At 39.9% G+C, this 11,411-nt stretch overlaps 1 protein-coding gene across 11 annotated transcripts in view; it reads left to right on the forward strand.

Annotated features, from left to right (window-relative positions):
- Positions 1 to 8,661, forward strand: part of PER2 (period circadian regulator 2) — a 46,789-nt gene extending 38,128 nt beyond the window's left edge. For 9 of the 11 annotated variants that reach the window (XM_053952168.1, XM_053952169.1, XM_053952167.1 and 6 more), the window contains 5 exons: positions 48 to 910; positions 2,648 to 2,834; positions 3,348 to 3,540; positions 5,116 to 5,266; positions 6,197 to 8,661. In XM_053952168.1, the coding sequence (XP_053808143.1) occupies positions 48 to 910; positions 2,648 to 2,834; positions 3,348 to 3,540; positions 5,116 to 5,266; positions 6,197 to 6,346 (1,544 nt within the window). In that variant the 3' untranslated portion in view covers positions 6,347 to 8,661. The remainder of the gene's footprint in view (positions 1 to 47; positions 911 to 2,647; positions 2,835 to 3,347; positions 3,541 to 5,115; positions 5,267 to 6,196) is intronic. The other 2 variants (XM_053952174.1, XM_053952175.1) reach the window with 1 other exon arrangement.
- Positions 8,662 to 11,411: the final 2,750 nt, after the last annotated feature.

Here is an 11,411-nt window from a genome sequence, read left to right on the forward strand (position 1 = left end):
AGTTACACAGGTCCTGTATAGCTATATTTTTATAACCTTTCTTACAGCTTTTCCTTTTGCAGGTGGCCGTGGACAAAGAAATGCCACTTCTGGAATGGATCAGCCTTGGAAGAAAAGTGGAAAGAACAGGAAATCAAAGCGCATTAAACCACAGGAATCTTCGGACAGCACAACTTCTGGAGCTAAATTCCCCCACCGGTTCCCCCTCCAAGGTTTAAATGCCACAGCCTGGTCACCATCAGAGACGTCCCAAGCCAGCTACTCAGCAGTGTCCTTCCCCACTGTCATGCCTGCGTATTCCCTTCCTGTTTTCCCAGCAGCAGGGACGGTGCCACCGGCTCCTGAAACTTCAGTCTCTGGTTTCAGTCACTTGCCAGACTCTGCAAACACTTGCTCTGTGGGGCCATCCCAGTTCTCTGCACCCTTCATGACCCCTGTGGTGGCTCTTGTGCTCCCCAACTACGTGTACCCGGAGATGAACAATAACTTACCTCAAACGCTTTACCCCGGCCAGCCCAACTTCCCTGCCCATCCCACCTTCTCCTCACAGACAGTGTTCCCTCCACAACCCCCCTTTGCTACAGCCAGCCCCTTCCCACAGCAGGCTTTTTCGCCAGCACAGCCATTCCAGTACAACCCCCCAGCAGAGACTGAGAAGGCTCCTGTGGCAGAGCCCCGCAACGACCCCTCCCGTTCCTGCACTCCGCAGTCACCGGCTCCTCAGGACCAGGCTTCACCACCGCTGTTCCAGTCCAGGTGCAGCTCTCCTCTGAACCTCCTACAGCTGGAAGAAACCACCAAAACTGCCGAGAGCGGAGCTGCTGCGGGGGTGCACGGAGCTCTGGGCGAGGAGGGAGCCATAGGCAACATCAGGACAGCAGACAATGGCAGTGGGAAGGAATCCTTACCTGTAAGTCTGGGTCACAACCCCTTCTCCTGGCTCTGCTGCATCATTTCCAGTCCTTTCTCTTCCAGGGCAACTTATTAACAATAGACAGAAGTTACATAATGCCTGGAGCTGGACTCACAATTGTAGTTGGTAAATTCAAACTTCAGCAAACTGGACAACTGGACAAAACATGAAGTCCAAACATTAGAATAGCCTGAGCCTTTAAAAATTAAATCTACCTCATGATTCTTCTAAAGTTACACTGGGAAGCTTGGAAATATACCCTGAAAGAGTTTTGTTCCATTTCATTGAAGAAAATAGGAATATGGATAAGCCCATTGAAAACCACTGAAATAAACTAAAATAATGCGGGCACTTTAATTTTAGCAAAAACATTTGTGCTAGTGAATTTGTGTGCATGGCAAAAACAATCTGTAAGTGGTCTGAAAGAAGCTGATTTAAATTAAAACCACATCTGTGTTTACAAACAAACAACCAAAGTAAATTAAGAATTCATCATTTCTTGCAGACCATAACTTTATTTTTGTTTTGTTTGTTACACTGAAACTATGCTGAACTATTTGGTAACTTTAGGGGTTTTGTTATTTCCTGGTTCGTTTCAGTTTGATAAATCAGTCGAACAAATAAATTGAGATGGAGTAATATGTCTGTAAAGGTTTCCATGGTAGATATATGTAAACTACTATTTGTGCTTTCTAAAGGCACCATAGAGTATTGTTATAAATGCTGTTGGGATGGAGCACCATCCTATATTTTTTTTGGCTGCCTCCTTCCATTATTCAGGAATGTAGTCAGGGTAAAGTCAGTTCTTTCCATTATTATATGTTTTGCTAAGTTCTGTCAGCCTTAATTGCTAATATTTAATCGTCAAACTATTTGCAGTCAAGTTTTGATTTGGTTAAAAATTAGTGTAGTTAATGTTCCTTGCATTAAAAATATACAAATAAGTGATCTTGCCTGGGAAGCACCTGGGAACATTTTCTTTCTACTCTCAATAGCACTCTTCCTTCTTATCTCAAGGAGATGGAACCGTGAGGGATGTTGCTGCAAATCCTTTGAGGTAGATTATAGTAGGAGCAATTGCTAGTATGTTGTGAGTGCCTTGGGTAAAATCTGACTTGTCCAGGACAGGTGCTGCCAAAAATGAACAGGAAATATGTTTCTCACTTTCTCATGAAACCATATTCATAATTTTTTGGAGAGAAATTTGGTCGGTCTTACTGAAGGACCCCCTGTCTGCCTGTCAGTCCATTCATTATTCCTTGGCATATGTTATTGGTGACTGTCTTTGAATAATCATGCAAACATTAGAATATGAAGTGAAATGGATTTATTACTAATCATTTACATGATTAGTAATCCAGCTATTACATTTAGTAATAAATGTATTAATGAATAAAGCCCATCTCATATGCCCTTTTCATACCAGTTGATCCCGTCCTCTTTGTCTCCTCTAGTTTTGTGTAGAAATGTAGAAATTTTTTTTCTAAGAGAAATGTTGAACTAATTTTGTAAGATGGTCTTGGGTTAAAGTTCACGTTGATGTGTAAGTATAGAGGAGTGCTGACAACTTTGTAGCCTTTTACTTAAGTGGACATTGCAAAACTATGAACTGTTTATTACCTGGAAGCATAATTGCTGAGAATTTAAAGTAACAAAGCTATTGCATTTAGTAATAAATAGCTTTGATTTTTGGTGTTTGGGTTTTTTAATATTATTTTTTCTCCTTATCACTAGGCTGAATCTCCAATGGATGCTCAAAACAGCGATGAGCTCTCCATGTCCAGTGTCCTGCTTGACATTTTACTGCAGGAGGGTGCATGTTCAGGCACCGGCTCAGCCTCTTCAGGGAGTGGTGTGTCTGCAGCTGCTGAGTCCCTGGGCTCTGGGTCCAATGGCTGTGGCATGTCAGGGAGCAGAACAGGTAACTCAGGCAGCCAGAACCTTCCTGGCATTGCACAAGAGTTTGAGGTATTGCAAACACCATGAACAGCAAATGAAAAGCTTTATCTTCACTCCTTGTTGCATAGTTTGTTCTTGATTTCTTTCTTACTGCATTACTCAAATGCTTTTCTGTTGTGCTTGATTTACAGAATCAAACCTTTTCTAAGTGTGTGTAAAACAGGCATTAAGGTATTATGCAGGTATAAAGGAATAATAAAAAGACCATACTCCTTCATGTTAATTTAAAACTTTTAAATTAAAGTGAGCTAATTATTCTGTTGAAAATTAATGGAGACTTTACTTAAGAATTTGAGTTTTCAGAAGATTAATGCAGTTACTCAAGGTTGGAAGTTCCCTCTGTTTATAAGAAAAGAAGTAGAATAGTGGTTGTATTTATACATTCAGTTCTCTTTAATCTTCTCTACACTCAAAAACATTCAGATAATCCATGTATTGGACAATTTATAATGAAATGTTAAATCTCTGTTTACAGGTAGCAGTGAAACTAGTCACACCAGCAAATACTTTGGCAGCATTGATTCCTCAGAGAATCACCATAAAACCAAAATGAAGACAGAAATGGAGGAAAGTGAGCACTTCATCAAGTATGTGCTTCAGGATCCCATCTGGCTGCTGATGGCCAACACAGATGACACAGTGATGATGACTTACCAGATCCCCTCCCGGTAATGCCAGTGGCACAGCCCTTCACACATTCTGTGCTTAGGGGAAGCAGAATGTACAGGAGGAAAGCAGCATAGGACTCTCCAGCTCTGCAGAAATAAACTGGTTTTAATGTTTAGCTCAGTGTCAAGAAAAATTCTTGCTTCCTTTATATGTTTTGTATACTACACAAGAATTCCTCAAGAAGAAATAATTGTTTAATTAGGCTTGGCTGTATTTTTACGTCAATTTCCTGAGCTGAAATGAAGTGTGTGTGTTTTTTGGAAGCTGTTCCATAGTTGGTGATTTGTTACTACTTGCCCAGAAATCCCTGGTGAATGTGCTTAGATATAGGCATGGTCTAGCCTGGAAGATCTCCAGTCCTTGGCTCTTGTCCTTGAGATGCCACATTCAGTGGAATGCTGCTCTTGGACTTGTGGATTTTTTTTTTTTCTGAGTTGTTAACTTCCATGTGTTCATTCTGCTCCATAAATTAGGATAAGGAAGTAGAAGGTAAAAATTATAAGATTCCTAATAAAATAAACTTACTTTAAAAAATAACTCACTAATTCAGTAGCAAAGAGCAGATATAGGGGAAGAAGGGGTGACAAGTCTGTGGATTTTTTTTCAACCTACTTGTTTATATTTCTTGGGAGCAATGAATGGTGTTCTGAGAAGAAGTGGAGGTTTCAGTAAAGACAAGCCTTTGAAAGGGAAGGTAAACAAGCTTTCAAAATACAGAAGCACAGGCATGATGGGGAAAGTAAAGAATACATTGTAAGAAGTTTAGCTTTTTATTTTCTAGTTTTAAAAATACTTTGACATTTCTCAGTTTTTGTAGTCTGAAGTGTTGACAGCCATAGGTGGGAATTCCAGTAACCCATAAAAGCAGCAAAGCCTGCCAAAGAACAGGATATTTTGGTAAGAAGAGTTTTGGGCATCACACTCATTGTCAGAGTGTGATGCCCAAGGAGTGAAGTGCAAATCCAACCTGTTCTTAGGTATCCTGTAAGGAACAGAAATTACTTTGGGTTTTTGGAACTTGCTTTCTATTGCCATCTTTTATAGAGGGATACAGCTCGTAAATGTTGCTGTGGGATGGGTTTTTGTAGATTCCTGAATGGAGATGTAGGGCATTTGGAGGGAGAGGGAATTTTGGCTGCTGAAATAGAGCTGTTTTCTAATGTTTAGTTCATTCTTGGTGACCTTCTTAAACACATCTTACTACTCCTGCTTTATCTCCTGTGCATCAAGTGTCTGCTTTGGGTTGTCTCCCACTGAAAGGGGCTTGGACCTGCAGCAGCAGCAGAGGGAAACTGGAACTTTGCTGGTTTCACTGGTGGTGCTGCCTGAATTGCTCTAAGAAAACTGTTCTCACTGATGGGATTTGAAAAGATAGTGAGCCAGCAGAGATGTCTGCAAATGCAGAGAGCAGCTGGAGTAATCACATTTCATTTTCTTCCAATACAAGATTTCTAAGGATAATGTTCTGGAACAAAAATTGTCTTTAAAAATGTTAGTATTTGACTGTGTAACCTCGCGTAGGCATGAAGCCCAGAAACTGATGAAGCTCAATTTCTAAATACATTTTATTTTAGGGATTTGGAAACAGTTTTAAAGGAAGATAAGCAGAAATTAAAGCAAATGCAGAAACTACAGCCAAAATTTACAGAAGAACAAAAACGAGAGCTTATTGAAGTTCATCCATGGATCCAGCAAGGTGGACTGCCAAAAACTGTTGCTAATTCTGTAAGTTTAATGGGTTAATTACTTTTGCGTGTATAATAGTGCTTAAATTATTAGCTGCCTGTGTTAGACTCTTCCTTTCCTGTTGCTATGAAAGCTTGGTCAATTATGCATAGGAAAAAAAAGAAATTCAAACTTCCACGCAGTGGTTTCTAGCTTGATTCAATTTAGCATAAATCTTCTTTCCAATGGAGGAAATTAAAGTCCTGGTGAATACAGTACAAGAAATTTCCTTCCTCTTTTTGAATTTCCGTGTCACTCTTTGAAATGCTTCAGCAACACAGCAGAAACTTTTCTACATAAAAGTCTCTCCTTTGTGCAGCAATGGATGCCCATTGTTTTCAGAGTACAAAATGAATGGCAATACACTCCTCCTTTTTTCTATCAGACTTCTCACTCAGGATTATGATTCCTCTAAGTAGTTTAATGGCTTGAAAGGAGAAAAAAAAGGAAAAACCCAACAGAACAAAGCATTCATGCAATTTTATTTGTTGTCTGTGTATTTTACTTACACACAAATATCTGATTGCATTTTCTTTTCCTTAAGCTTTCTATCATTTGTGGCTTTTTATGCAAAAACTGTCAAACGCAGAGGCTCTGTTTGCACATGAGTGTTTCAAAAGTCATTGTGAAGGAGTTGCAGTGGAATCCTAATCGTGGTGTTAATGTTACTGCAGCATGATCCTACAAGCACCCACCTTGTGATCTGTGGCACAGCTGCTTTCAGTAGAGTTCTCGAGTACTTTCACTGATCTATTGTACTTTATAAAATCATGGTGTGTGGAAAAGTTGTGGAGTAAAATACATCTGGTAGCTACAGCACAGGTGGAAAGGTTCTCTTGGAATCAAGGATTGCATGCAGTTGGACTGCTGCTTGGAAAAGCTTTTTTTAAATTTTACTTATGGGTGCTTCTATTCTTTTTTTCTTTTTAGGAATGTATTTTTTGTGAGGACAATATACAGAGCAATTTTTATACATCATATGATGAAGAAATCCATGAAATGGACCTTAATGAAATGATTGAAGATAGTGGAGAAAACAACTTGGTTTCCCTGAATCAAGTCAGTGAAGAACAAACATAGCCTTTGAGCCTGTTGTTTTGAAAACTGCTTCAAAACGACAGTGAAGGATCTACAAAGGTTTTAATCTTTTATCCAGCAGGATGAATGCAGTTCATAAAAGCAAATGTGTTTCTCTTGCTCTAGAAGAGTCATTTGTGAATGAATCTCTTTTTAAATGGTGGCAATCTCTTCCCAGTAAGGACATTGTTGAAGATGGTATAGCTTTTCTTTAAAAGACTCATTTTGCACTTACATGCCTCAAGTATTTCTTTATAAACTATAGAAACTTTCATTGATGCCTACTGATTTTTGTAGAGTGGGTTAAGAAGTGCTGAAAATCTCCTCACGTACATACTGTTCTTCAGATCTCCTTTTGGTGATGGTTCAGCATTATAAATTGTTGAGCAATTTTGCTTAGTGGCTCTTTAGCATTGTTCTTAATATTTGAAGTGGTCCAGCAGAGTAGAAGAAATAACCTTCAAGGAAATCAATTCACACTTGCCCTTCTCATACCAGTTGATCCCATCCTCTTTGTTTGTCTCTTCTAGTTTTGAATGTAGGAACTCTTTTTGTCTAAGAGGAATGTTGAGCTGATTTTATAAGATGGTCTGGTATTAAAGTTCATGTTGATGTGTAAGTACAGAGGACTGCAAACAACTTTGTAGCCTTTTATGTGAATGGACACTGCAAAACAATGAACTGTTTATTACCTTTGAAGCATAATTTGTGAGAAATTTTTACTCAAGAAATTCTTATGCTTAAAGATTTTAAAAACTTAAGACCACAGAGGATGACTGGCCATGCTCCAGTGGCTGTTAGACAGAGCTTGGGGTAACTTTAGCCTTTATTTCTGACTTGTTCTGTCAGGAGGGTTGGCCATCAGTTTTTCCAATGTGGCTAAACAACCATCAAATTTGTATGTGGCAAGAGAGAACTAGATGTGTCTTGTCATTTGAAGATAGTTCTTTTAAAAAAGAAGTGATTTTGAGAATAGTGTTGACTCACTCTATTTGATTTACATAATCTCAAATTTAGGGTGGCTGGAATCCTTTGCTGTCGAAGATTTCATTTTAATGCCTCTGAGATTGTATTGACTTGAATGTGTGTACTTTATGTTCTTGTGCTGTTTATGTCTGTTGGACGTGGGAAGAGAATATGAGAGAACACCTGTTAATATGTTAAAGGACTAATTTAGTCCTTTAAAGCAGTTTAGTTGCTGTGTTGCTAGATGTCAGCTGTAAGTCTTGGGGTGAAAAATGACGAAAGTTAATTGAATTAACTTCGATACGTTAGTCTTAAAATATTTTTTATGGGAAGCATTTCCTTTTTTCGTATGATAACGTTTATATTCATTGAAATTTAAGGTTATTTTCATTCTATACAAATATTTCTCTTTGTATCCAGAGAGGATGTGAAGTTAGATCTGACACCAAAAACATGCAAAAGTGACTGGTATTCGCTTAGCAGAAGAAATAATTTGTTTCAAGTAATTAGTTCTTAATTGGAAAATTTGCACTGGAGACAGGTTCTGCAGGTAGCAAAGTGTGTCAAGTTGTGAAATAAGCAGAATCACAATTTTAAAGAATGAATAAGTATTTTAAATGTAGTGTGAAGCACTACCCAGAAGATCTGATGCCTGTCTTTAACAGTTCAGCAAGATCAAACATAAATATTTGTAAATAACAAGTGAATGAAAAATTTTCCAGTGTTGGTGTTCACGTCCGATGTATTAAATGTTTTAATCATAAATGGAACAGTGCAGCTATACCAGCATATTAAATATATTTCATTTTTACATGGAGACACAAACATGGACCAGGGTTTGGGAAAAATAAAAGCTTTATATAAAAGGAGTGCATCATCATCGTCATCCAAACAATTTTCAAAGACTTCTCAGCCACTTTGAACTTCTTTGCTTTAGCATGCTTTTTTTCCCTATGTCTTTTTTTATTTGTCCTCATTTCTTTTATTATTTCTTTTCAATGACCATCTTGTAACCATAACTTAGTGAAAGGAAGAGAAAAGTATATTTAGAGCATTTTGTGGATGTGCTTACTTACGGACTTAATCTTGCATCCTTAAAGTGTTTGCATTTACAGGGTGGTATTAAAATATTTTCCTGTAACTTTAAATCTACATGCCTCCATTTATAGATAAGATTCTGAAGCTGTAATTTTTCCAAACTGTTGTAATATGATTTATTTGTGATGACACTTTGTCAACATGTCAACAATGTTTTCTGTACACTGTGCAATATATTTTGGTTTTGCCACTTGTGACTAATTTTTATGACTTTGCTTTTTAGAAAACTGGTAAATAAAACAGATATATTTTTAGTTGCCTTTCTGTTCCTTGAGGCTTCTGCTCCAAGTAAGAAGTCAGAATATGTGCTTTACTGATGGTATGTGAGCTGGTATTTCAGACTACTCTAGAGCTTGCTGTGATGTTAGCTCTGCCTTTCTGTCCTGGAGTAAAATTGCTGCCAGCTTTTCTGACCTCTAAGTTGAGTGGTCACATGGAGATTGAATCTTTATACTGAGGAGTTGTTCTGAAATCATGTGCAAATTTCCTGGAAGAGCAAGTGCAGCTGGGCTCTGTGTTGTTCAGATCTGCCACAAGACACCTTTGTTGTGCTTTTTGCTTTGTTCAGTGTCAGCTACAGCCCCTGAGCTTTTACCGGGCTGGCTTAGGGACAGAGAGTTCCAGTTATGCCCCCTGCATTTGCTCTCAAAGTGATTTTCAGTCTTCTCTCGAGGTGTGAGGGGTTGCCTTTGAAAACTGCTGGAACCTTCCAAGCTGCAGAGCTTCCCTCTTCATGTTTACTTCTCTGGTGAGTGGAGCAGTGCTGGAGCTCCAGGCTTGGACTCCTCCTGTTCTGAAGGGACTCAGGTTATGAGACCTTCATTAACTTTTTTTTTTCCATGGCTGTGTTTTGAGAGGTTTGTGGATTTGGTCATAAAGGACCCAGATCCTTCTGTGAGCTGCACAGTCAAGGTGTTTGGGTACCACAGAACAGGTCAGCACACAGGGGAGTTGCCTTCACACCAAGGGCACAATGGTGGTGGTGTGCACTTCATTGCCAAGAGCTGCGTTTTAAAACATCCTTGTTGAACACATGAGCTGCTCTTTGCAGTCCTCTGAATTAACCCTAAATTTGTGGGCAGTTCTGTGTCTGTCTGAAAACACTGCTGTCCAACAGCAGCCAGGTTCCTTGCTCCAGGTCAGCATGCAGAGAGGAGAGATGTGTTGGTGGAGCTCTGACAGAGCTCCAAACCCAAGTGTCACCCACCTGAACGGGGTCCCTGTGTCACCCTGTGCCACTCCAGAGGAGCTGGCATTTGGATGCAAGTTCTGGTAACTGATAACAAGAACCTTGGGAGCACTGAGGTGCTGCTGGTGGGATAAATTACCAGGTAACGTTTCACACTCTTTTCTGCTTTTGGTAATTTTTTTTTCAGTTGTAAATGTAATAGGAGTACGAGTTAAACGTGGCTTCAGGTATTCACATACTCCTCCTTGTGTGTGTTCTGTCAGCCCCCAAGCCAAGGGCTTGTCCTGCAGAGCTGTTGGGAGGAGCCTTTGTCCGAGTTTTTCCCACCTCAGCGGCCCCTAGATGTCACTGATGTCCTGGGATTATCTTTGGCAGCATTTCCACCCATTTGTCTTTATTCAGCTTCCTGTACGTTGGGGCTGTTGAGTTTGCCATGACATTATTTGATGTGAAGTGAAAGCTCTGTGGCTTGAATTTCGAATAAGATGATGAGAAAATTCATACTGAAGAGCTGTTGGCCCAACGACAGTGAATGCAAACATAAAGCTCTGCTTGGAAAAGGGAAACAGACTGCTGAAAGCACCAGCTTTTAGTCCACTTAACAGCTGTCATGAATTTAGAGGTGAAAAAAGATGCTGTCCTTACTGAAAATTAAGATCCTTGATGGTTATTTTGTCTTTAAGAAGGGTGGAAAGAACCCAAGGCATTGATGAGCCTCTGACCCAAAAAAAGAGCACGGTGAAATGAGTTGCATGTTTCTGGCAAAGTAACAAACATATGACTTGAAGGAGGATAAGGTTTGTAGGTGTAACTTCCAGAAATCCCATTGTTTAATTGATCATAAGTGCTTAGGAGCTTAAGAAATGTATTCAGTATATTGAACAAGGTAATCAATAGCTCAGGAACTCCATTTTCTCAGGGGCTGTGGAAGAGGACTTTATTTTCAGGGGTGCTACACAAGGTGTGTAACAACCGTGTCTCTGCTTCCCTGAAACAAAATACCAAACAAACAAAAAACTGAACCCAAACTTCTCCAGGCTTTCCAAGTGGAAAAGTAACATAAGACTGGGTAGAAACTGAGGCAACTGAACTCTTAATCATAGAGTGTCTTGGTGTCTGTGATAAAACATGAGCTCCACCAGGCTGCTGTGTGTGTGTGGTGAGCTTTCGTTCCCCAGCGTTTCTGGCTCTGTAGCTGCAGACAGAGAAGCTGCTGTGGCAGCACATGAATAGTGTTTAACCTCAGTGCATAATGCAGTGTGAAAACACTTGCCTCTCCCTTGGAGAGAAAACGCTTTTCAGCTGAAGGACACGTTGTGAAAGAGGCCCCGTGCGGTGAGGCAGGTGCTGAGGGATGCCCAGGGTGGGACAGTGCAGTCTGTGTGTGGCAGGAAGGGGGAAAGCTTTGCTGGGGCAGCCACTGCGCCCTCAGCCCCAGAGGGATGTGCTGCTTTGCACTCCATTTGTTTTCGTTTGTTTTGGAGACAAATACAAGGGTGGATTAAAATTCCCTGGTATTCCAGGATTTGTCAAGGTGTACTTCTCAGTCTGTAGTAAAACAGGATATAGTGATTTTATTGCTCTCTTTAAATTGTTACAGTGGTCTAAAAGTAAACTGCTTGTGTTGTTGTTGCACTGCCTGCTTCAAAAATTCTACTTCTGTCCAAGAAATTATTGGCTGTGCTTTTCCTTTTTAAAACCCCTGACTATTGCTTGCCAGAGGTAAGGTCCACTGCTTTCTCTTCTGTTGTCACCCTTGGAAATCTGTGGCCTTTTTGCGCATGCTGCTGGATAAATTCAGCAAATGTACTTCTC

Source organism: Vidua chalybeata, chromosome 10 (genome assembly GCF_026979565.1).
Source record: "Vidua chalybeata isolate OUT-0048 chromosome 10, bVidCha1 merged haplotype, whole genome shotgun sequence".
Classification (NCBI taxonomy): Eukaryota; Metazoa; Chordata; class Aves; order Passeriformes; family Viduidae; genus Vidua; species Vidua chalybeata.